We start from the raw sequence: 26,149 nt of genomic DNA on the forward strand, positions 1-26,149 counted from the left end.
GGAGGGAACTCAGCCCAGCTAACAACCCGACCTTGGACTTCTAGCCTCCAAAAGTGTGAGAGGATACACTTCTGATGTTTGAAGCCAGCCACCCATGTGTGGTGGCGTGGTACAGCAGGCACGGGAGACTCACTGCAGACACAGAAGTTAAGGCTTAGAGAAGGGGAATGAGCTGGTGAGGGCCCTGTGCTCCCTGTGAGCAGGCAGGGCTGAAGGCCCCTCACGCCCATGCCCGCCCCTTTCCTCTCCTGTGCTGCCCCCTTCCACGTCATCTACAATACCTCCCCAAGCCCTGCGTAGAGCCTGCAATGAAAGATTTGCAAACATCCCAACTTCCAAGGTATCCAAATTAGTGTCGTTGCAGGGAGGGAGTCTAGATAAAAATACCCAAACCCAGGAAGCACTGGGGACAGAACCAGCCCAGGGACAGGGGCAGCTTGCAGCGCCAGGATCGGAGCTCCAGAAGGGCCACCCACCCACAGCCTGGCCCACCATCCCTTCCACGCCAGCACTGCCCAGCCAGGCAGCGAGGTCTCTGCTCCCTGAACCCGGCCCCTCCGTGTTCGTCTTTATCATCAACTAAACAAAGCAGGAGAGGCGCTAGCACAGCCTTGGGGGAAGCAGAGTGCATTCCTCCCTCCAGTCAGAGTGGGGGGCGCTGGGTAGGGGCGGGGGAATAAATTACTGTGCATGAGTCCAGCTGCACCAGGATGTAATAAAATGTGTTGCTAAGATACAAGTGCCAAAGAAGTTCATTAAAGGACACTTTAAACCAAGCTGCCAGACTCTTCTCCTTTTCAAGGCTGCTTATTTGGTACCATCCCTCGTGTTTATAATTAGATCCGCAATATGAAAGCTTGGTCCCCATTCAAGCCCACTCAGCAGAACTCGTTAATAAAATAACTTCAAGGAGATAGACTCAGATCTGGGTGTGTGTGTGTGTGTGTGTGTGTGTGTGTGTGTGTGTGTGTGTGTGTGTTTGGCGGGGGGTGGATGGATGGGATGGCTTTATTTACAGAAATAGTTTTGAGTTCCATTTGCTTATCTAAACTAGAGAGGAACCCTCTTGAAGAACCTCAACGGTCCCACCCCCAGCCGCATTAGCAAGCACTGTCCCCGACAGGAGTTGGGTCTCCCAGAGCACAGGCTTGCTGAGATTCTCAGGCTCACTGTCAGACACTCTTGTCAGCTCAGAACCTGAAGGGTTCAGACCCTGAGCGCCCAGGCCCTGACTCCCAGGGCAGCTCCGAGTCTGTGGCTCTACATGTAGGCCATACGTGAGATGGGGAATGAACAGGGGCTGTCGAGGTGTAGGAGATGGGAAATCACCATATCACAACCCAGTGTGATGGAACTGTGAAGACGCAGGCAGGCCCCGGGAAGAGAGACACCAGCCCTGCGGGGAGGAGGAAGGAGCCAGGCGACAGGCGGAGGACCATGGAAGGTTGGCAGTGGAGCTGCCGCGCCACGCCATGTGGGCTCTGGACTACGGTACTGTTCTTCCGCCTGCCCTCACCCCCTCCAGTACCCCCCCCCCCCTGCAGTATGTAGTAAAGGCCTCTGTGCACTGAGTACATCTGAAATCCAAGGAGTGGCTGTTGTGCAGCAGAGCTGCCTGGCGGCAGGAGCAGGGCTGGGCCACACTACCCGGGGCTTGGCCAGTCGAGGGCCACTCACTCGTTGGCCCGCAGTGTTGGGAGTTTGTGGTTCTGCGTCAGTCAGAGTGTCTCGGGTTGTCATTAGGCAGGGACGGGATCCTTGAAGAGTCTTCGCATTTTTGAACCACAGATGCTGGGCTCAGGGAGAACCAGCTGGTCTCCCCTCCAACTCCCATTGGTGCTGCCTCTCTTCCACCGATCCGGGAGGAAGGGGAGTTGACAGGTGAAAGTCTCAGAACTATCACTTCTGTCCCTGGACAGCCCTTGCTCTCAGGGAATCCTCCCAGACCCAGAGCTAGTCAGCCTTCTGGTAATTTCCAGCTTCTAGTCAAAATTCTGCTCCTCTTATCCCTTATGGTCCGTTGGCACTTCAAAGGCAGGGGTCAGTTACGGTGGAGAGGATAACACCCCACCTCTTGTCCCACTGGCTCTCTGACCTGCTCCCTCACACGCACTTGTCACCCACTCTCGCCCGGCCACACTGGCAAGGCCAGGTGCCACCTCAAGGTTTTTGCACAGGCTGCTTCCTCTGCCTAGAGCCATCTTCCTGCAGAGGGCCACAGGGCTCACCCCTCCAATCTCTGCAGACCCTTCCTCCAGTGCTGCCTTCTCAATGAGGCCCCTCTCAACCACCCTATTTAAAATAGCCACCTGTCCTATACACACACACACACACACACACACACACACCCCTTAGCCGGCTCTACTTTTTGTGAGAGCACCCATTACCTTCTAAGCCACTGGTAATCCATTTGTTATGTTTCCTGTCTATTACCTGTCTCCCCTCTGAGATTGTGACCATGTCTCAAGGGCCTATCCGTCTACTGCTGTGTCCCCAGCACTGCACTGGCACAGAGGCATGGGCTGAATGTCACAATTCGATAGCAAGCAGTGACTGCTGGTGACCTTGCATCTGAGCACCCTCTTCTGCACACACACTGGCTGTCCAGCCCAGTGGGCATACAGCAAACGGGCTTGAGACACAGGGAGCTCTGCCACCCTGTTCCCTTCCAGTCCCCCCCACGCTGAGCATCCTGGGCAGCCCACATCCCAGCTCTTGCTCTAAGACACCAAGGGTGCCAAGGGTGGCTCCTTGCAGCCTTCCCACTAGGTACTCACTTTCAAGTGACTGCAGCTGGAACAGCATCCAGGGCAGAGACCCTGTGCTCTCTGTCCACATTGAAACCGGTAACTCTGTGCTGTCAGCTCTCTATCAAACCAGGACAAGACGTTGGCGGGACCCTTTTTTTTTTTTTGTATTTTTCTGAAGCTGGAAACAGGGAGGGACAGTCAGACAGACTCCCTCATGCGCCCGACCGGGATCCACCCAGCATGCCCACCAGGGGGCGACGCTCTGCCCACCAGGGGGCGATGCTCTGCTCCTCCGGGGGCGTCGCTCTGTTGCGACCAGAACCACTCTAGCGCCTGGGGCAGAGGCCAAGGAGCCATCCCCAGCGCCCGGGCCATCTTTGCTCCAATGGAGCCTTGCTGTGGGAGGGGAAGAGAGAGACAGAGAGGAAGGAGAGGGGGAGGGGTGGAGAAGCAGATGGGCGCTTCTCCTGTGTGCCCTGGCCGGAATCGAACCCGGGACTTCTGCACACCAGGCCGATGCTCTACCACTGAGCCAACCGGCCAGGGCCGGTGGGACCTTTTTGAGCACATGTTCCCTTGGCGATGGCCGCCAGGCGAGGGCCATGGGCAAGGCGGGCAGGGAGAACCCCACACTCGGTGGGGCTGTCAGAGGGCACTCGGGGAAATCACTCAGGCATTTATCTGTGGCACACTCATTGCCACCGAGACGCATTAATCATGGAGAAGAGTTGGTATCGCTGATTGTGGGGAATGCTGCTTGTCACTCTGTAACCTACATCTTGCATTCAATGCTGGATCACAGCCTCTAATATGTATATATTTTTAATTGCATTTTCAAGTTCATTTACATGTGCAGATTGGCTTTCCGCCTGAATGGCATCAAAGAGAAGTGCAGCTCCCTCCCATCCTCTCTCTCCCCTAACCCGTCCCTTCCTTCTTCTCTTTCCTGGAGCCAACAGCCTCTCCCCAAACTGATTGTAGCATCACTCATGGCCAGCCTGCTGGCATCCCCAGGGAGGCCCGCACAGACCCTCCAACTGCTATTTCAAGGAACTTTCCGCTGCCTCCACTCAGGAGATTACAAGGCAGTCATTACTTGCCCTTAAGATACCCCCACCCCACCCCTGCCCAATTACCATCTTTTAGCACCTTTTATTTTGGATGGTGACACTCCCACCCCTTTGAAGACTTTGAGAGCAGAACCTCGTGACAAACAGCCCCAGCTCTTTCTCAGCCCCCTTTGTGAAATCTGCCAGCACCTAGACATCTACAGTCCCTCTGATCCGGTACGTGTCACACGATGGGCAGTTCTGGAGCACACTGGACTCTCCAGAGTTGCCTGTTCCTTCCTTCTGCGCCTCCCAAGTCTGCCTGCTCTAAAAGCCTCACAGCCGATCTGAAGCCACTAGGGTGCTGCCCCAGGGTCCTTTCTTGGTGGCCCTGTTGTCACCTGAGGACTGCTTATTCAGGACCTGAGCACATCGCATGCAAGGGACACACTGTTGGGCGAGGAGCTTCTGAAAGAGAACTCTAGTGAACAGAATTCAATTGCTTAAACAAATACATCAGAGTTTTTGAGTGGCTGCAGCAGTATATGGTCAAAAGTCCCTGGGTGCTGTCCCCATCCCCACTCAGGGCCATAATTTCCACATGTAAGAAGGGAGCTGGCGGCCCTGGCTGGACAGCTCCATTCATTAAGGCATGGGCCAGAAGCACAGAGGTTGCGGGTCCAAACCCTGGTCAGGGCACAAGCAAGAATGGATTGATGTTCCTCCTTTCTCTCTCTCTCTCTCCTCCCTTCCTCTCTGGCTAAAATCAATAAAATAAAATAAAATAATTAGGAAAAAAAAAAGAAGGGAGCTTGGATGTGCCCTGTGAAGAGCCCTTGCCTCTCACCTCCTGTGCTTTAAGTCATCAGATCAAGTCTGGGGGGCACTTGCCCTCGCATCTACCGAATCCCAAGTGTAAAGCCCAATCCTGGCTGTGGATGTAGAGAAAAAAGCAACCCAGAGATTTTTGTCCTGACAAAAAGCCACAGGTGCCTGTCTATTTCTCCATGGCAACAACATCTCTGTGGCATGCACCTTTCTGCATCTTGAATTATTTCTAATAAAGTGATATTGATAACAGCCCCCTTCCAACTCAGCTGCCCTGCTTGCTGCTTGTTGGGAGTCGCTCCTGGCATGTGCAGCATGCGTCCTCACAAATCCACAGGACAGCGCAGCCTGGGAAGCAGCATTCTCCCACTGTGAAATAGATAAGGACCCAGCCACCTGCCCCTCCCAACCTCTCTTGGGGGCTGAGGGTTTTACTCAAACCTGGACAGAAAATTAAATCACCCTACAGATGTACCTCCTTCTGCTGTGTTTTAACCAGACCAATCCATGTGCCAAGCAAAAAACACAGCACAGCCCATCTGAGACTGTGTGGGACGCCCGCCCCTGAGACCGCACGGGACCCTGCCTCTGAGACCCCACAGGACACTGTCGGCCTCTGAGGCTGTAACCAGAATGAGGCTGCATCAGCAATTTCTCCTCACACCCTGGAAACTGCTACAACTGTACAGTAAGTAACTGCTAATAAAAAAATTATAACTTAAAAAAGCATGTTTGTTCCTTCAGAGAACAGAAGCCATGTCAAAACAAGAGGTACCTCACCTTAAAGTGTAAAATAACAACAATAGTAATAATAAGAAGAAAAATGATAACCACGCAGCAGTGGTCAGAGGAGCCCAGGGTGGGGGAGGTGGGTTGGGGTTCTTCACAGATGGCGGGAGGTGCACTCACTTCAGCTCCATCCAAACCTCCACCTGCCACTGACTCAGCCTCTACTGGGCAGGGACCCCTCCCCGAGCCCAGCCGGTGCCAGCCGGAGGCGGGCGGGCAGTCTCCGTGGAGATGTAGGGACTGGGTGTGGATCCAGGCCCCCTCCAGAGTTCTAGGACCTTCAACTTCAGGGTGAAATTCCCATTTATTAATCACACTTTGTCTCTGACTCACTGACTCCATTTATTTTTATCTGAATTTGTGCCCCGGAGCCACAAGACACACCAGAGCTTTCACATCCATGGCACAAAGTGTTGTCATCTCTCCCCCACACAATGTGGTGGGGGTGGGGTGGTTAAGGTCAGGAGCCAAAGACAGGATTGCAGCTCCTTCACTTGCAGCTGTGTGATGTCTGCAAGGTCCTCAACCTCTCTGGGCCTCAGCCTCCTCCTGGGTAAAATGGAAACTAAGACCAGGCCTCCCAGCAGGACTGTCTGTGTGGTGAACGAGCCAGTCGGAGAAGAGTACCAGGAGGGGCCTGGCTCGGTAGGAGCATCAGATAGGAAAGCTGAAGGGGGAACAGATAATGTCCCAGTCCCAGTTGTAAAAGATGGATGATGGGCACAGAGCTGAAGGTACCACCTCACTTAATCCTCTTAGTGCCTCTTTCATGTCATTTCTTGAGTGCTTGCCACGTGGCAGCCATCTGCCATCTGATTGGTGGTGCACTGTTACTCCCATTCCTAAAAGCCTTTCTTCTTTTTTGTTTTATAAGAGTGAGAAACAGAAAGGGAGAAGAGAAGCATCAACTTGCTGTTGCTTCAGTTTAGTTGTGCATTGATTGCTTCCCCTACATACCTTGACCGGGGATCAGACTGGCAACTGCTCGTGCAAAGCCAGCGACATCTTGCTCAAGCCGGCAACCTTGGGCTTCAAGCCAGTGACCTTTGGGTTCAAGCCGCAATCTTGGGATCATGTCGACAATCTCATGTCTATGATCCCATGCTCCAACCAGCAACCCCACGCTGAAGCTGGTGAGACCACACTCAAGCTGGTGACCAAGAGTTTCAAACCAATGACCTGAGTGCTCAGGGTCAACCCTCTCTCTACTGACCCACCTATCCTGCAAAGTTGGGAGGCTGAGCCAACTGACACCCCCAAAAGGGCCTCCTTCAGCCCCCAGGTAACCAGCGTGTGGCAAGGCTCTGCTTCTTGGCAAGAGCCCCCACCACTAAAGAATGATCAACTGTGCCTCCTGGTGCTTACGGGCTGTGGTGGGCACACCCAGTGGCAGCCACGGTTAGTATGGACTCACACAAGTGAGAAAAAAATGGCACCAAGCCCATGATTCGCTTCCTGAAGAGACAAAGGCATTGGAGGAAATGCTTCCTAAAACTCGGGGCCAATCAGCACAGCCAGCAACTCTAATGGGGCGTCGTGGAATTACCAAAGTGATGATCAGATTCCTCCCACTGAAAAAATTCAACGTTAACTGGAATTGATGGTACAGCTCCAACAGCAGCTGTCTTAATAGGCTAACATATCACCCTAGGTGGGTAGCTCAGTTGGTTAGAGCATTATCCCAATCCGCCAAAGGTTGTGGGTTTGATCCCCGGTCAGGGCACATACAAGAGTCAACCAATGAATGCATAAATAAGTGGAACAGCAAATCAGTGTTTCTCACTGTGTGCTTGTGTTTGTGTGTCTCTCTCCCTTCCTCTCTCCCCCTAAAAATCAATAAGTACATTATTTTTTGTATTTTTCTGAAGTGAGAAGTGGGGAGGCAGAGAGACTCCCGCATGTGCCCAACCAGGATCCACCCAACATGCCTACTAGGGGGTGATGCTCTGCCCATCTGGGGCATTGTTCCATTGCAACTGGAGCCATTCTAGCACCTGAGGTGGAGGCCATGGAGCCATCCTCAGTGCCCGGGGCCAACTTTGCTCCAGTGGAGCCTTGGCTGCAGGAGGGGAAGAGAGAGACAGAGAGAAAGGAGAGGGGGAAGGGTGGAGAAGCAGATGGGTGCTTCTCCTGTGTGCCCTGGCCGGGAATCGAACCCAGGACTTCCACACACTGAGCCGATGCTCTTCCAGTGAGCCAACCGGCCAGGGCTAATAAGTACATTAAAAAAAATTTTTTTAGCCCTGGCCAGTTGGCTCAGTGGTAGAGCGTCGGCCTGGCGTGAGGAAGTCCCAGGTTCGATTCCCAGCCAGGGCACACAGGAGAAGCGCCCATCTGCTTCTCCACCCCTCCCCCTCTCCTTCCTCTCTGTCTCTCTCTTCCCCTCCCACAGCCAAGGCTCCATTGGAGCAAAGATGGCCCGGGTGCTGGGGATGGCTCTGTGGCCTCTGCCCCAGGCGATAGAGTGGCTCTGGTCGCAACAGAGCAACGCCCAGATGGGCAGAGCATCGCCCCCTGGTGGGCGTGCCAGGTGGATCCCGGTCAGGTGCATGCGGGAGTCTATCTGACTGCCTCCCTGTTTCCAGCTTCAGAAAAATACAAAAAAAAAAAAATTTTTTTTTAAAGGCTAAAATATCAAAGTGAACTCCTGGGCTGATGGGAGAAGACAGCAATCACTGTCCACCTCTACCAGGAGTAATGAGAAACAAGGTGCCCGGAAGAGGACAAGGCCACAGTGTGAAGGCTCCAGTTCCCCCAGCGCAGAGCAAGGCTTGACGGAACTTCCTGTGGTCACGGATGCAGCAACCACAATTCTCACAAAACGTTATCTGGTTTCATCTGAACAATGTGGTGTTATTAGCACACCTGCTTTGCAGATAGGAACCAGAGCTCAAGGAGGCAAGATGACTTGCCCGGGGCTCCTCAGCCAGATGCAGGGAGCTGGGATGTCAACCCTGGTGTTGTGACTGTGGGGCAACATCATGTTATACTCCACAATGCAGGGGGTGAACTGAGGTGAAGCAGGGGCTGTAACAGAGGGCATCCTCCCAATGGTCCCAAGCTATCTAACCTTGGGAAGTCCCCTTTTCTGATCTGCCCAGCAGGGATGATTTGCCTACCCAGCCTGACCCAAGTCAGGGGACCGTCGCAACAACCAACTAAGAAGATGAGCATCAAGAAGGTGATGGGCAAGCCCGTGGAAGAGTCCAGGGGCCACAGACGTTGCATGTGCAGTTTGCCTCCATGCTTCTCCATAGGTACAAATGTCACCTCCTCAGGGCCATCCCCACACACCCCGTCACAGCACACACCCCTTCTGTTGTCAGGTGAGTCTGGTGGTAAAATGTCTCATGCCAATAGCTCACTGGGCTCCACGGGATAGGGAACTGTGGTATCCTGCCTCCCCAACTTTATGTGACCATGTTTGCAAGCAGGGACCAAGTGAAAGCACTTTGTAAATATAAAGCCTTAAAAACTGAGACGTCACTGTTACTAACAGCACACTACCCATCATCATCTCCAAATCCCCATACCTGGCAGGAGTTTATTAAATGTTTGCAGAATTAAACTGCGTTGCTCCCAAGAGATGTCCATAGTCCAGTGTTAAGTGTACACAGCAGGTTAGGAATCATATGCTTAGTGCTTCCATTGGGCACATTTATGGTGTTGCAGGTGTTTGTGTGCTTGGAACATGCCCTATGGACACACCTCAAGGCCAGCACAGCCTCATCCACATGCAGGGAGGGGCGGGAGGAAGAGGGGCTCACAGTTTACAGCGTTCAAGTCCGCACTGTGAATTCTTTTCCCAACAAGCCAGTGTTCTTTTATAATAGAAACTTTTAAAAAGTGGATGCTTCATCTCCTAAATGCTACAGAAATAACAACACGATCACCACCTTCCTCAGTGAGAGTTTACATTTAGCAAGAGAACAGTAATTACTTTTCTTCAAAAACAGATCCTCTCACTTTAGTAACATAATCCTGGCAAAGTAATTTTATATACATATATAAACATAGACTTCATGTGTATTCTATTTATTAGTATATATCAGTATATTTATTATTACATACTTTATATACAGTAAAAATATCAATAATGAAAATGCAACCAATAAATGTAAATGTGTGTATATGAACACACACACACACACACACACACACACACACACACGTTTTTCCTTAAACCAACTGAGCAGAGGTGCCCACAGAGTCACCTTCTGGAGGCCTGTGGAAGTGTCCCCGTGAACCTCTCAGATCTAAGAAGCCCTGGTGAAGGCAGGAGGACCGCCATGTGGCCCCCAGCCCTCACAGCCTGTTATACCCTGGCCACCCAGGGCTATGGGTCCAGCGGCCTCCCAGCCTCCTCTCCCATGTCATTCCTGGGCCCCACCATCCCTGCAAGGTCCTTCTCACACAAGTGACAAACTATGGAGCTTATACGGCCGGGCCAAGCCAGAGGGAGTCCAGGTTTCCTTCCCTGTCCTGCTTTCTAATCTGCCCTCAGCACACTTCTTGCCTCATGGGGGTAAAATCCATGCCCTCCACTCGGGCATCTGAGGCCTTCCCCTGGAACTGCAGGTTTCTGCAAGCCACTGCCTGTTAGTGGGCTTGGCCAGGGGCCCCTCCGGCCCCGACCTGGAGGCCCCTCTCTCCACCTCCTCCAGGAAGCCAGCAACCTCCAGACCAGACATAACACAGAACACCAGTACAAGACTTTTACAAAACTCTTCTGGATAGTTTCCTTGAAATGTGGTTCTCAACGCCTCACTCTTTTGTGAGGTTTCTAAGGGTGGGGAGCTGCTGGTCTTATTCATCTCTGTGTCTTCTCTCTCAAACATATGATTTTCAAAGCCTACCATTGGTCCCACGCCTACTACGGGCTGGGGACTCTACTAGGACAGACATCACTGCTCAGCCTCACACCATCTCTTTACAAAGTCATCCACTGCTCGGTATGTAAGCTCTCCGCCCCTCGGGAGAACCGCTCTGAGCACACAGGGAGCAGGGAAGCAGACACAGCCCCACCCTCAAGGAGAGATCAGGACAGGCATGGCCAGCCCTCTCCAGAGGCAGCAAAGTGCTCGAAGTGCCAGAAGAGCTGCTGGCAAGCCACCAAGGGTGCCAGAGTGAGGTGGGAGGTGCCCAGCAGAGGCAGAGCAGAGTGCAGGGCCATCCCCACAGGCTCTGTGGGCCCTCAGGTTCCATCCCAACAGCAAGGGAGAGAGACAGCCATGATGGTGCACAGGCTTGAAGGCACCTGCTCTGGTGGAGAACGTAGCAGAAGGGGCCACAAAGTAGAAACAAGCAAGTGTCCCTCGGCTGCTGAATGGATGGACAGAGCATGGTCCGTCCAGACAGCAGAGAAGGATTCAGACATAAGAAAGAACACAGTACTGACAAGGCTGCATCCTGGATGGACCTTGCTTCAAGGTGAAGATCTAACCAGTCAAGCCATCCGACCAGGGCGGACCTTGCAATGTGATGGTCAGTGAAAGAAACCAGTCAGGTAAGACCACGTATTGTGTGATTCCAGTCATAGGAAAGCCCAGAACAGGCCTCTCTATAGGGACAGAAAATAGATGAGTGGTAGGTAGCTTAGGGCTGGAATGGGGATGGAACAGGGGACTGATAGTCAGCTTTTTAAGATAAAAATGTTCTCAAATGGATGGTAGTGATGGTTGTAAATATCTGCAAATATTCAAAAACTATTTAACAGTACACTTTAAGTGGGTAAATTATATAATATGTGAATTATACCTCAAAAAAAGCTGGGTTTTTGTTTGCTTAAATGGATAGAGTGAGGAGACTACTGCAATCTTCTAGCTAAGAGATGATAGTGGGAGGGACCAGTGTGGAAGGACAGAGAGAAAGAAGGGCTAAGATAAAGCTCAGATAAAGGTGTGGGCCCGGGACAGTCTGGTTGTGCACGGGACAGCAAGGGGTCAACGGCGTGCAGGCAGCAGTGGACGAAGCCAGGACTATGTCCTGCTGTCTCAGTCCCACACTTGTTCCAGCAGAGTTTGACATGAGGGGCACTGGGAGATGGCATTGGTTCTCTCTTTAGCATGTAATGATGCCGCTTGGAGAATGAGAACTCAAACTCTTGGCTAGATGTACTAACATGTAGCCTCCTGGACAGGAGTAGACTCAGGGGGAGAACCTGGAAAATGCAACTTCCTTATAGCGCAAGATGACAAACTGTCAGGGAGCTTTCAGAGGGAAAGTGCCCCTGCCTCCCTCGGTGCACGCTTCCAAGGAACCCTCTAGTGTCCGATGTGGTTAAAAGTGAATCAAAGTGAGGACATGATTCCTGGGTGCATGCCACATACATAACACCTTTCAAGAAGACATTTTTATTGCTACACTCGAGGATGGCTCCTCGGAATCCAGAGTTCATCAAACTGACAGATGGAGCAGAGCACAAGGCCCCAAGTTAACCTCCAGGGTCTCTGTCTCTGTCTCTGTCTCTCTCTCTGCCGCACTGGCAGGGACTACGGCTCACACAGCAGGCTCCTCCATGGTGAAGCTGAACTTGCATGAAGTTCAGGTCTGGAGATGCCCACTACTTGTGGCACCCCTATGTTGTGCTGAGAACACCACAGAGGGAGAAAAAGAAATAACCCCTCCAGTATTTGTGATGGGTCTGTTATTTATACAGAAGTGCTTATTGCTTGACAATTGAGATAAAAATGTTACTGCCTCTCTGCATGTGCTGCAAATTCATTGCATAAAACCACTGGAGCAACTAATGGAGTCTTCACACATCATATCTCATTAAAGAAGAGGGGTCCTGGCTCCACCGGAATCATAACCCAGCCGCTAGTGCAGCCACACCTGGGAACGCAGCTTGACTACTCTTAGCGGGGCCACAACTCAGCCCTCACCAAGTCCCCACACCCAACTCCTTCTTTTTTAAAGTAAAAATATGAACTCTTTTTTTTTAAAAAAAAGACCTCTATTCTTCCTCTGGAAGCTGGTTTCCTGTTTATCCCCTAGTCCACCAAGGACAGGAGACACGCTGGGGAGTTATACAGAATTTGTATCTCTCTACTTCTGATCCACAGCCTACCTATTTACTTCTAGGAGTCCTTGATACACATCTTCAGACAATTGTCTGTGTTTTTAGAAGTTAACTGAAAAAAAATCCCAGTGCCAAGGATATGAATGGGAAATTGATGACTGTACACCGAGGTATTACTCAGCCGCTACTGTATCTCTATCAAACGTGGATAATGGGGTCACCCGTTCATTTACTATCTAGTTCACCATCCACGTGTGCACTTTTAATTGAAACTTAACCTTTATATCCCAGTTTCCAAGCAGGAACAGCACCAAAACACATCTCTCTCCACAGGTACAGATGGCATGAGTTTCTCCCCAGGCAGATCTATAAATGAACACTACCTCTAAATTTATGTTGAGTTAAAAAAACAAACTCTGAAACACTGGCTTTTTCACCCCAGTTCCTCTGTTTTAGCTCCTCCTGGCCAGGTTCTGGGTGACCAAGTATAGTCGGGGTGCAGCTCAGAAGAACCCCCAAGAGCTAATTCATTGACCTTTCCCCAGCCAGGCTTGACAATCACCACCAAACTCTCCCAAGGAGAGAGACCAGAAAATGTTAAGTCTACACCCAACTCACTGCATAGGTGACCTCTGAAAGATTTCACCTCCAGAGCTTCGGAGAAACAAGGCAGCTTTATTAGCATGCGGCACCATGGCCTCAGCCCCCTCCCCTCCCTCTTTTATGAGCCCTTGTTATATAAAATGTCACAAAGGGAAAAGGCAAAACAACACAGTCACAAACACAAGTTCGGTTGGCCAGGTCAAACCCTGGCTGCTGACCAGACCTTATTTTTAGTAATTTAAAAGAGAAACATTTTAGAAGGCCAGAAAACAAAAGTTTTCGTTGTTGTCTTTCTTCTTAAACACACACACACACACACACACACACACACACACACACACACACACACACACACAAAGATGGAGGTACATTCTGTTCACAAGCATCCTTCCCCATTCAAATTTAAAGGCAAAGGCAGCCTGGAGTCGGACAGCTCCTTCGGAGGCGCAGCTTTCAAACTGGATTTTCCAATGTTTCTCCTCACCCTCATCTAAATTCCGTCAGGACAGATAATAAATAGCTACTCATTTACGATCATCATAAAAATTTAAACAGCCTTGAAATAGTTGCTACAATATAGAAGAAATGATCAAACCTAAGCGCTAAAAAGCCACTCTGAATAGTAAAACTACTGCCACGTAGAAGCACACATAAAGAGACATTGTTGCAATAAAAGCTGCGGGATTACTGGATTTCTCTCTTTTAAATCTTCCGTCGGAGCATAAGAGTCAACAACTTGCTGTTCTACCCAGTGGAAAAAAGGATTTAGTAACCCTCAGTTATCACACTGTGCCAGATTTGGTGGTGGTTTCTTTTTTTAAAGAAAGTATCTGATTTGATTCTGCACAGTGATTAAACATCTTTGTGCTCAGCAGAGAAGGGTCTTCCAACCCCTCCCCCTCCAAAAATGGCATCAAAGCAATCAAAATGGTAATGCCGAGCCTGGGTCCCCTCCCCCCGCGAACTCCCCGACTTCGCCGGGGCCGCGCTCCGGGCCCCCCTCCGGCGGGAATGGAAGCTTCCACTCGAAGACGGGAGCGCGCGGCCGGGGAGGGGGCCGCGGCACCGGCAGAAAGGGGTTAATGCTTTCGTTCCAACCCTCCCGTCCAGCAGGGCGCCCCCGACCAGGCGCGGACCAGCGGCGGGGAACAGCCATCTTTCTTTCCGCAACCCCCGGACCCCTCCTCCTTCGGCACGCCCCCTCCCACCACTTTTCAACTTTAAAGACTCAAAATGAACGCCAGGCCTCCGAGTTCTCCCTCTCCAGAGTCGCCGCCACCCCCGCCAATCTCCTCCAGGTCTTCCGTCCCCAACCTGAACGAAAATTCCTCCGGGGAGAGGGCATCTGATCCAACCGCCCCGGCCAGGACTGGGGAGAAAAGGAGGGGACGTGATCAGTGGCGGAGCCAGGGGCGGGGGCGGGCGCTGTCCAAGTTTGGTGCTGACGGCAGCGGCCGGCATTCCGAAGGAACCGCGATCGATGGCCAGGGGGCACAGCGGGTGGGGGCGGGCCCGCGGGGCTGCGGGAGGGCGGGGAGGAGGCAGCGGGGAGGGGCGCTGGACCCCCCCCACCCCCAGTCCCCGCCAGCCTCGGAGCCCCGGGAGCGCCATTGGCTGAGCCGCTCAAAGTTCTCGGCTCGGAGCGGCGCGGGGAAGGGGCGGGAGCGCGGTGCGAGGAGGAGGAAAGCGGAGGGGGAGGGGTGCGCGGGGCCGGAGGGAGGGGGCGGGGGCGCGCGGCCGGCCGCGCTCCGGCAGCGGCATCTGTTCGTGGTGCTGAAATCCCGAGCGCTGAGCTCAGCGCAACTAAGTCACAAAGGACAACTTTTCCTCCCCGAGAGGCCAGGAGGGGGACGGCAGCCGTGGCCCCCAGCGTGAGGAGCTTCTCCTGAGTCCCAATCTACACCTGACGCCGCAGACCAAAGTTGGGGCAGAATTGTGGGGGTCTTGGGGGGCGCATTTCTTTTGTTCCCCGGGAGCTGGCGTCAGATTCCAAGAATAAAAAGTGATGCTGGAGAAGTGAGGGGAGGGGGCGCCCAAAGGAACGCTTCCGTAAATAAGGTTTGCAATGGCACCCAGAAATCGCTTCCAAGTAGTTTGGTGTCCAGGCCCGAATTACCGCCCTCTCGATCCCTACCCTCACACCAGCGTCAAGTGGGGGCACCGAGCCGGGAAAAATGCCCACATTCCAAAAACATGTCCACCAACTCAAAATGGACGCCGGGCTGCTCGCTGCCTTTTAAGTGCAGCTTCTGTCTTTCGGCCACTGCGCTCTCCCCCCTCGGACTCCGAGAACCTGGCTCTTTCTTTCCAGAAAAGGGGGGGGGGCGGTAACTTTCAGGATGGCACACGGACTCCTTAGGGAGTCTGAGCGCGCGGCGCCGAGGCCGGCACTTTTAAAGGTGCTGCCAAAGTAGCCGATGACCCCTTCTTCCTACCCCGGCGAGGGGTGGGCGCAGGCTCCAGCTCGCTTACTTGTTTGTCGCTGAGCGCGGCGATCCGCGGCTGCCTCTCGTGAAGCTGCTTCTTAAGGTCTCCGTTCTGTGGAAACACGGAGGAGTGGGCTCAGTCTGGCCTCCCAAGGAGTCGGGTGCGCCCAGAGCCCCACGGTCCTTAGCCCCCCGCACGACAGCCCACGGGCCGGGCTGTCCGCAGCGCGCCCCAAGTTCTCCGGCCGCATCCCGCACGCGCAGCGGCCGGGCAGTGCCGTGCGGGGCCGCTTACCTGTGGCTGCCGCCTCATCGGGGCAGCTCGCGGGGCGGGGCGGGGGCCGAGGCCACCCGGCGGCGCGCCCCGAGCCGTGCAAGTTTGCAGGCCGGGGTGCGTGTGCGAGTGAGTGTGAATGTGAGTGTGTGCCGGGGGAGGGGGGAGGAACAAAGAGCCAAGTAAACACGGCGAGTCCGTGTCGAGCAAAGCTCATAAATATTCAAGTCGCGTCCTAATCTCCCCAACACACGCGCACACCGCAATACCGCTCCGGGTCCGGCCGTCATGCCGCTGCTCGCCGAGCAACAATCGCCAAAACTACTTTTGCAAACTGTGCAGGGTTGCACGGGGTGGAGGCGCAGGGGGTCGGCGCACACACTCGCACAGACCCGGGAGCAGGCTAACGACGGATCTCGATCCGGCACACTCAGCCCTGCAGACCGCGGGTCGAGAAAGAGAAAACGCCGGGCTCGGGTCCTACACGTCCCCGACTCCCACCCCCAGAAACTGGAGGATTGCATCAGAGGATGTAGGGAGAGCCCAATAGGGTCCTCCAGGTACCTACTTCCCCCACCCCCGGGGCTGGCTCAAGGAGGAGCCCCCTCCGGGCACCTCCAATCCAACAGATCCTGCGACAAGGAGCAGGACCCTTGGCTCGCGTCCCTTGAGCCTCCACCCCGGCCCAGAGACCCGGGTCGCCTACCTGGTGGCGCGCGAGTTCCACGGCGAGCGCCTCTGGCCGGCTCTGCAGCTCCATCCCGACAACTTGGGCAGCACTTTGCTCTTACTTTGGCCCCGGCTCCCGAGAAGTTGCACGGCTCCGCAGGGGTGGGAGCGGGTGGGGGCGGATTGGGCCTCCTGGGAGTGGGGACAAGAGCCCCCCACGACTGAAAGGGTTGTGAGTTCTGGCGAAGGGGAAGAAGGCGACCGGGCGCCGCGGCGCCAAGCCCGCGGCCACCCCAACTACTCAGGATGCCCGGCAAGTTGCGCCGGGTCCCCCGGCTGCCAGCGCCGCCCGGCGCATGGCCCCCCGGCGCCGGGAGCCCCGCGCAGCCCCGCGCAGCCGGCGCGCGCCCACCTCGCGGCCACCACCGCCGCCGCGTGCACGCGCGCGAGAGCTGCCTGCCGGCAGGGACTATATTTCCTCCGGCGCGCGCGCCTGGATCTCGCTGGGTCTCGGAAAGTTGTGCCTCGGCCCGATGCTAATTCGGCAGTGCCCGGATGGAGCTGGCCCTGGCGGCGGGGGGCGGTGCCGGAGCCTGCCGCCCACCCCGTTCCGCCCCCGCCCCTCCCGCGCGTGCGCACTGCCGACCCTCCGCGGCCCGGCGCCCCGAGCGGAGAACAAAAGTGGTGGCAGAGAGCGGCGCAGACTACCCGGCTTGCGGCTTGGGGCGCCTGCCCCGGGACGTCTCTAGCGGGGTGCTGGGAGTGGGGCGCCCGCGATCCAGCCCTCCTCTTACTCACCCCAGTCACACCCGTGGATAACGGAGCGGCCCCACCCCCCTCCGCTGGGAAGCCCAGCCTAAAGCCGGGGTTAAAGATACTTATCCGTGGGAGGAAAAATGTCCGTTTTTCATTTCTTTTCTCCCCGGCTCTCGCCAATCCCTCTTTCCCTTGCTACCGTCCGCCATCCTTACTACTTTGAATTGTCTTCCATCCCTTCCTGCCTCCCTGCGCTCTAGCGCTGCGACTTGGGAGATGAAATTAGTCAGGTCGCCAGACTTCCCCACCGCCTGATGGCCACCGTGTTGTTTAAACAGTATGGAAATTGATCTCTTGACTGTTCCTTTAATGATTTTTTTTTACACTCACAATTAAACTCTCAACAGATGTCACTGGACTTTTTAAGACTGTTGTTAAAAATCGTAAACATGCCCGGTCAATGGGACATAAAACAATTATAACTACAGACGCGGAGATCACATTTCAGAACTCCCAGGCCCGCAGCCAGGAGGTTAATGTCTCTGAGTCGATATTACCATCTTGGAGTTACCATCCTGGTCAATTAACGTGGGAATGCTTTGTGCCAGACGGATAGCCTCCCAGTGTGTTTGAAAGATGCTGGGGAGAAACGGTGCAATCGTACTTCAAAGTAAACGTTTAAAGTGGTAAATCATTATATAGCTTCATATTCCTCCATGGCACAAAAAATACCCAGGCACACACAATCAACAAATGTCCCCTTTCAACAACATTTGCCAATATGCTAGAAACTGCACCTAGAGTCTGCAGAACTGGTGGGAATTTTTCTTTTCAGCTGGAGACCCCAGTGTAGTGCTGGAGTCTATTAGTGCACTTGCCACGAGTGACTTACGTGTTTGCCTGTTGGGGTCCCCAGACACTGAGAGCCCTGCCTCTTTAGGAAGCATTCAGTAAGGGATCACAGGTTAACTAACCCATGTTCTATCTAAGTGGTCATGCTCCCTTGGGTCTAGCACCAAGCAGGGAGAAGCAGAATTTACCAAATGCAAACCAAAAAAGGCTAACTCTGGGCAGGCCGAGGGGGCTCTGGCTCCTTCCATCCTGGGTTCAGCTCAGATGGTGTCCAGCTCAGGGTGGTATTCCTCCTTCTCAAAGTTTTTGCCGGCCTGGACATGGGCGTGGACACCAGTCTGGACACCAGCCTGGTTAAAGTGGACTGCCCAGGGGACCAGGGTTTAGGGAACCAGCCAGAGAGAGGGAGCTTGTAAGAGGATTCCTACTGTAATCTCTGTAAATGTCATTGGCTTTTTATAAACACTTTTTAAAAATAAAAGCCAGTGGCTAAGCCAGTGGCTTTTATTTTTAAAAAGTGTTTATAATCATTTAATTGGCCACACATGTATTGAAATCAACAGAGGGGATATTCAGTTTGTTTGAGAGCTGTACAGACTTGGGCAGATGGTGGCTGAAGGATAGTGGCTCCTACTGTACTAAAATTAAAGTGCTGTTTGCAAGTTTCCATTAATTAATTCAGATTGCAGACACGATGGTCTACATGCCCCTCTGTTGTTTTCATAGTCACCCAATTCCTGAGCAAACCCAGGGGCCAGGGGCTGAGGTGCTCTCTCACAATGGGAGAATCCATCCTGCGGAGGAAAACCAAAGCCATGATTTTGTAAGCAAGCTTAGGAGGCGCCCCGTGCTGCTGTCGCAGACACATTTCCCTCCATGCGCCCAGCACGCCAGGCCACCCTCCCTTTGCCCACGCCAAGCCCTCCCTCTGGAATGCCCTTTCCCTCCAAGACCACCTTTTAAACAATTCTCTTTATCCTCCAAAACTCACTTCACATGTCAACATTGCTAGGAAACTCCCTCTAATTTCCACACATAAATTCTTCACCGTTTCCTCTGAAGACTCACCATGCAGAACTCACTCAGCCTGGAGGCATTCTGTCCCCTTGGAGCCTGAGCCAACTCAGGCCTGTGGGCAGAGTACAGTGTACATGTGTTGAAGGAAGGCATGGTGTGCCTGGAGCCAAGTAGATGCTTCATGGAGGAATAAGTGAGTGAGGGAGGTGAATAAATGAATGAATGAATGCTCAAAGAGAGGTGCATGCTGGTCATGGAAAGGTGGGTCATTAATGATGGCCATAGAGAGGAGTAATGTCTACACTTCTTCATTCCAGGGTCCATGTTTCTCTTCACCTGCTTTGTGGTCAGGTGGACAGGGGCCTCGAATGGGAACTGAATCAGGATTTCAGAGGTGGCTCCACCCCTTAACAGTCTTGTCATTTGGGTCAAGTTACTCAGCATCTCAGCCTCAGTTTCTTTGGAGGTAAAGTGGGAATCATCTGACCAATTTAGAGTTACCCTCAGATCCACTCGGTTCCTCCTGACCCCAACCTCAGTCAGACACTGAGGGTTCAAGGCCTGCCAGGTGCTCACCAGCCCCTGGCTTCACCTCTGGGAGTTTGGGGTTCCTCTTGGTATAAGTAGTTGATATGGAGATCGAGTAACAAAGGGAGGGGCAGGGGTTTCCCAGGTGCAGCCTGACTATAGTCCCACTGTGGGCACCACAAAGACAAATGTGGTTTCCAGCAGGAGCCCAGCCCTGGGCACCATTTCTGTCCCAAAGCTTCTGTTATTAGCCAAAATTAACACTGTTACACCCACACTTAAGTGCTCTTTGGAGAGTGGGTCAACACGTTGCACATAAATGCAAGCTGCCTTTCATAAGGAGGAGAAGCACACGGCCAGACAAACCCTTACTTCCCTGTCACCTTCACATCTGGGAGGCCCAAGGAACTGCCAGATGAAATGGATTCTCTGTTTCTTTCTCACATTTGGTGATGTTTTCACTCCCAGGCTCCTGGCTCAGCAGCATTTCTAACCCTGAAACCTTTCTGCGGGGTAATAGCGAAAGTTAGCTTTCACTCATCTGCCCCCAAGCCTTGTCTTCCCTCCATGAACACAGCCAAAGTGCCTGGTGCAGGGAGGTAATTCTTGGGGAATGAGTGAGGAAGAACTGGCTTTTATATGGCATCGCGGGGTCCTGCTACTGGCGCATCGGGGTCCAGAATAGGTGCCAGCCTGGGGAATGAGCAGGGACTGGAGCCCCACAGAGGAAGCCCTGTTCCCACAGACAGGCTTCACACGCCCAACTGACCTGGGAGGGGAGGATGGTGTTGCTGTCACCTCCTCTCTGCATGGGGAAACTGAGGTGGTGGTTCAGTTTCTTGCAAGTCACTAATTGGTGGATGTCAGTGGGAGGTTTAGTGAGACCTTGGGCTTGAGGTGGGCTCCACTGTTTCCAAGTTACAGCTGTGGAGATCAGAACAGCTCAGGACAAGGTGTCCAGGAAGGCCTGGTGCAGAAGCTGACCCCAGGAAGAAGCTGTGGGTGTGGGAGGTGAGCTGGGAAGCAATGGAAGCCCAAGCAAGGTGAATTACAGAGCAGGTCACCAAGCTGGGCCACAGGGCTCAGTCACACTGGAAATTCTGGGAGACCGTGTGTACTGCAACTCCCAGCTGTCCTACTGAAGAGGAAAGAGCTGGGGTAGTTCTCCCCCGGCTTCCTGCCTGCCATTGGTCAAGAGCTGCTCTCTTATCAGTTCAGAACCCGTAGGCCACACCTGCCCCCAAGGCTGGAGAGTGCAAGCCATCGGTCGCAGAAGCTTCGGGTGCAGGAGAGGAAGGTAAGAGTGTGGGCAGGATGGGCCAGGACAGCACCTACCCCTGTGAGAGCGGATTGTTTCAACAGGAATGGAGGCAGAGGCAGTTGGGATAGTCAGCAGGCAATCAGGAGCCATTGATGTTTAAAGTTCTCTGACCATGTTGGTGTCTGCAGAATCCAGATGTGGAGAGACATGGAGCAGGGTGACAGATTAGGACACTGCCCTGGGAAGACAGTAAAGACCAGGTCTGGCTGAGGTGGGAGAGGCTGGTGGAGCAAGGAGCTGGCTGGGAGTAAGAGCTGAGGCCAGCCAGGTGAGAGTGCTGGGGAAGACAGGTCTCCCAACCATTCCTGCCTGTCTGACCTGTGAGCTCCAGTGGGCAGTAGTACTGCCCGGCACAAGCAGATAGACAAGCAGAGAGGCAGGTCTGGGAGAGCTGCGGCCAAGGGAGGCTAAGAGTTAGGGCACCTGTGAGGATCTGGAGCAGGCAGCTGCAGGGTGGTCCACAGTGCCAGGGGACATGTCCAGTAACTCTTGTTGTCCCTGATGTGCTGCCCTGAATATGCCCTGGACCTTGGCCTCGGGGGGCTGGGGGGAGGGCTGATGCTGGGGCTCCTAAGATGTCCCTCTGGAGCCCTGTGCTTGTCTTTTCTGAGTGGAGGAAAGAGCTGTGCAGCCTAGCCATCTGAGGTTGGGAGTTTCAAACCTTGGCTCTCACCAGCTGGCCTAATGACAAGGAGAAAGCTATTTGCTCTGTGTCTCTGTCTCTCCTTCTATAAGATGGGGTTATCCATCCAGTAGACATCACAGAGCTCACACTATGTGACAGAGGGAACATAAAGTGTGTGAATGAAGTCCCTCTGTCTTGGCGACACCCCATTGCGGTGCTGTGGGTGCTGGAATAGATCAGTGCCTTGAGGCGATGGGCCGGAGAGAGCCTGGCCCCATCAGGACTTGCTGTGCTGGGCTCAGCAGATCCCAAAATGCAGGTGGCACACCTGGGAGGCAGCCATCTAGAAATCTAGGCATCAAAAGCCAAAATGGTTTGGGGCAAGGTCACCCGCAGTCACTCAGCTGCCACTGCATAGAGGGGGAGGTTGTGGCCCCCCAACCCTGGAGGCTGGGACAAGCAACCAAGGTGAATAATAGCAGTGGGACCCACAGAGTAGGAGAGGTGGAAGTGACACAGGTTGAGAGGTAGGTGGGGGGAGCAAGGGGGAGGAGGGCACCCGGGGCAGTGTAAGATATCTGTCCTGGGTAACCGGACAGTGGAGTGGGATCTGCTGAGTGCAGGAGGGGAGGTTGAGCAGATGGGGAGATGATGAGGTCAGGGCATTAAGGTCCTCGCCCTCCACCAGGCTTGTCTGGGAGACACTGTGAATGATAAAGGGCCAGGTTTGAGTGCCAGGGCAGGCAGGCAGACAGGGGAAAGGGAGGTGTGTGACCAGCCCTCCTATTGCTCCTTCTCCCCTTCATTTCCCTCCCTGGATGGGGTTGGATATGTTCCCCCCACCCAAATTCACATCCTTCCCAGAACCTCAGAACGTGACCTTATTTGGAAATAAGGTCTTTGCAGGTATAATCGAATCAGATAGGTAGGTAGGTGGGTAGATAGGTAGGTAGGTAGGTAGGTAGGTAGGTAGGTAGGTAGGAGGATAGACCCTTAATCCAATATGACTGGGATCCTTATAAGTAGAGGAGAGGCACAAGACTGGCACACACACAGGAACACAGGACAATGCGATGTGACAAGGGACGCAGAGCTCACCTAAGACTGCCAGCCATACCAGGTGCTAAGAGAGAGGCATGGAGCAGATTTCTTTCTAGAGCCTCCCGAGAAAGCGCAGCGTTGGTGACACTTGTGGTTTCTAGAACTGTGAGCTAACCATTGTCTGTTGTTTGAAGCTGCCCACGGAGGGACTCTGTCACCGGGCCGCCCCGGCACGGACCCACCCCCTCTCCCCTCCCTCAGCTAAGTCTACAGCCTTCTCCAGGCCGCTCAGCCCGAGTCTGACAGCTGTTTCCTTGTCCAGGGGATTGAGGCTGGACCCGATCCTTCATGGTAGCATGACCCCTGGCCAGGCCGCTGCTGGACTCCCCTCCTCCCCTCCAGCAGGGTGGGTTTTTGTGGGCTCCCTCTGCTCCCTTCAAGCCTGATGATGCTCTGCTGTCCTCAGATCCTGCTCTTCCGCCCTGCCCTGCGTTCGCGGTGGAACATGAGTTAATTCTTCACTCTCATATCCAGCACTGATTTTTTTTCCCCCCGATAGTTCATTGAAAACTTTCAAACACTTTCAAAAACAATCCCTTTTCTTCTCCACCCTGGTTATTCTGCAGAACACCTGAGCGGGAACAGAAGAGCCGACTGCTGCGTGCGACACCTCCCGCACCTCCCTGCCTCGCGTTGGAACGTGCAGGATCCAAACTAAAGAGCATTTGTTAGGAACCACCGTGTGTCTGGGACCACGGCAGGCATTTTAAGTGACAATAATAGTGATATGTTTATTGGAAGAGTGCACATTAAATGTCAGGCTTTATGCTAAAGGCTTTCCATGTTGCCTCATTGTAATCACTTTAACCCTTCATAAAGACCCTCGGAGGTAGGTGGTGTTAATCCCATCGTACAGATGTGGAAACCTAGCCCAGCGTACATTCAGAGAACTACCTCACGACTCATCTAAGGAAGAAGAGCTGCTAAGTAATTCTTTCTAACTGAAACTAACCCAGTTGGAAACCCACTGGTGTGCTCCCCTCACCGCGCAGCTGGGCCGGCCTCGCAGACGACACCGGCACTTGCTGGCCGAAGGGCCGGCCACTGTGGCCTGTGGGCACATTATGGGCTGAGATGTTGGAGTACAGGCTTCTAGCCCCTGTTTTATCACTCTCTGGGGAGGACATATGTTAAAAAAAAGAAATCTTCAATTGTCAAGTGGCAGCCACTGGCAAGAATCATAGTTAAGTAGTTACAAGTTATTAATAACATTTATAACAATGAAATGAGGATGTTTCCTATAACCATAGGAGGTGCTGTGAACTAGTGTTAATTGCAATAATTATAACTTGTTGGGGATATTAGAAGTTGGCTCAGATTTGTCAGTCAGGGAGGAACAAAGAAGGGAAGTATGTGAGACGATGTGTGAAGTTGGAAGTTCTGGACCTCTACCTGACATGGTCAGAGAGTTACAGAGCCATGGCTAACCCAAGGGCACATGTATCAGATCTCCTAAAACCAACCAACAAACCTACTACCCAAGACACTTTGGCCCTAGGACCACCCTAAGGCTCCCAGCTAAGATGGTAGCTATTTAGACAACCGAGTCTGCACCACAGCTAAACCCAGGAGCAGACAGGAAAGGTGAGGACATATTTGCAGCACTGGGCATAGGACTGGGAGCCAGCATTTATAAATAGAGCTGGAGGGGTAAAAATATACCTGTGAAGAACATGGGGCAAATAGACTATAAAGAGTTTATTTATTGGGGTGACCCAGGTGGGCCAGCACACAAGCAGCCCCTGGAGAGTGGGATGCATGGGTTTGAGTCTGAACCATGCACAGAGGACCCTCACGTGGGCCCCAGAAGGGTGGCAGAGGCAGATGGGCCTACATCCTTGATCTCCAGATAAGAATACTGACCCTCAAGGCAGTAAAAGCATTTACTGAGTCACCAGCAGGTAGGAGGTACACGGTGGAACACATCCAACTTCTGCACACTCAAGGACATGAGGTACCTCCCAGCATGGACCATGGCTGGGGACAAAGCGAACCGACCTCAAACTTGGATGCCCTCTTCTATCCTGCACCCCACCTTATTGAGTGACTTTAAGCACACTCTTTTCCTGCTCCCCAACTGAGAGTCCCCACTGTAAAATGGGGTTGTGGGGGTCCTTCGCTACTGCCACAGAACCTGCAGCACCCTCCCCTTGGACCATGACCAACCTAGCAAAACAACACAATGCATCCGGAGGGCTCTGCGCCATGCTGGGATGCTCTGGAGAGGTTAGGTCTACTCCAGCCTTCGCCCGGTGCCTGAGCTCATCTCTCCCCTCCCCACACACATCATCCCCATGACCCCCTCCCTCTGAGTCTCTGCTCATGGTCTTTCCCAGTCTGGAGTGACCTCTTTGCCCCCAGCTCACATCCCCTCATCTCCCTGCCCTTCCGGCCTGCCGACCTGCCTCAACCTCTCCCCCCTGTGGCCAGACTCACCCGGTCCCTCTTTTAACCTTTATCTCCTGTTTTCTTCCTGAATGGCTCCTCTCCCCTCCCACACCCCACGTTGGAAACTTCCCACAGAGAAACATGGTGGAAGCCACCTGTCTGGGTGGGACTGCTCTGCTGAACCCTCACGTCCCCACCAGAGCTCTGTGCTGGTAACATGTGAGGCTCACCCCTTCCCTCCAGCTTCAGCTTGTTAGATGGTTTCTCTTACCTCCACCATCCCCACCTCCCCCCAACCCTTCACTCTCAGAGCCTCTGTCCCGTGCTAACTTGGAGACCATTCTCGAATCTGCCTTCCTCAGTGCCTGTGCCTCAGACAGGTCCCACGCCACCCCAATCATCACCGCCACCTCCACCCCAGTACCAGGCTGGCAAGCTTCTGCTCTGTCCTCCTACCAGAGTCAAGTTATCTCCTAGAACACAGCTCTGGAATGACACTGCCCTGCTCCCCACTGCCCCATGGCCTCGCCCTAGGACTCGCACAAGGCCCTGCTCTCTGCCACCAACCAAGCCTGTCCCCTCCTCTCCCGACACAACCCTGCCCCCACTGTCTAGCCTCCTCCCAGAGTCCCTGTTCACTTTCACACCGGGCACCTCTGACAAACTTCCCTCTCCTGGGAATTCCCGGCCCTGCCTCCCGTCTGGCAAGCTCCAGGACTTCCTGTTGGATGTCATCTGCATGTCCCCTGCTTTGGGAAGGTTTCCCAGGCGACCCTCTCCAGGCGGAGCTCCTCCGGGAGGGGGGCATGGCTCCACACTGCCTCTCTGCCTCTCTGGGCGGGCTGGCGCGGGGCTGGAGCTCAGCAAGCATGCTGGGGGAACCAGCAGACCTAAGAGGGCCATGCGTAAATAATTTTTAATATGTGGAAGTGCATTAACAATGCATTAGGAAAGTCGGCTATTTAAAGGAACTCCACTGGGAACCTTTTTCTAAAAGAATGAGAACCTCTTTTTAACAGGAGTAATCGCTGCCTAATTCATACAGTGCCGTTGTGCACCATCTTCATTGACAATATTGCATCTCTTAATAAAAAGAACATCTCGCAAGGACATTCTTTGTTGCCAGCAACTTTATTCCCGCAACAGCAATGA

The 26,149-nt window shown here is 53.5% G+C and overlaps 1 protein-coding gene across 4 annotated transcripts in view; it reads right to left on the reverse strand.

The window, feature by feature from the left end:
- The window catches only part of PHF21B (PHD finger protein 21B), an 83,181-nt gene extending 66,491 nt beyond the window's left edge, over positions 1-16,690 (reverse strand). For 2 of the 4 annotated variants that reach the window (XM_066361289.1, XM_066361288.1), the window contains exons 1-2: positions 16,447-16,690; positions 15,513-15,578 (exon numbers count right to left, since the gene is read on the reverse strand). In XM_066361289.1, coding sequence (XP_066217386.1) covers positions 15,513-15,578; positions 16,447-16,500 — 120 coding nt within the window. In that variant the 5' untranslated portion in view covers positions 16,501-16,690. Of the gene's footprint in view, positions 1-15,512; positions 15,579-15,761; positions 15,805-16,446 lie in introns of those variants that run through there. The other 2 variants (XM_066361291.1, XM_066361292.1) reach the window with 2 other exon arrangements.
- Positions 16,691-26,149: the final 9,459 nt, after the last annotated feature.

This window comes from Saccopteryx leptura, chromosome 1 (genome assembly GCF_036850995.1).
Source record: "Saccopteryx leptura isolate mSacLep1 chromosome 1, mSacLep1_pri_phased_curated, whole genome shotgun sequence".
Taxonomy (NCBI): domain Eukaryota; kingdom Metazoa; phylum Chordata; class Mammalia; order Chiroptera; family Emballonuridae; genus Saccopteryx; species Saccopteryx leptura.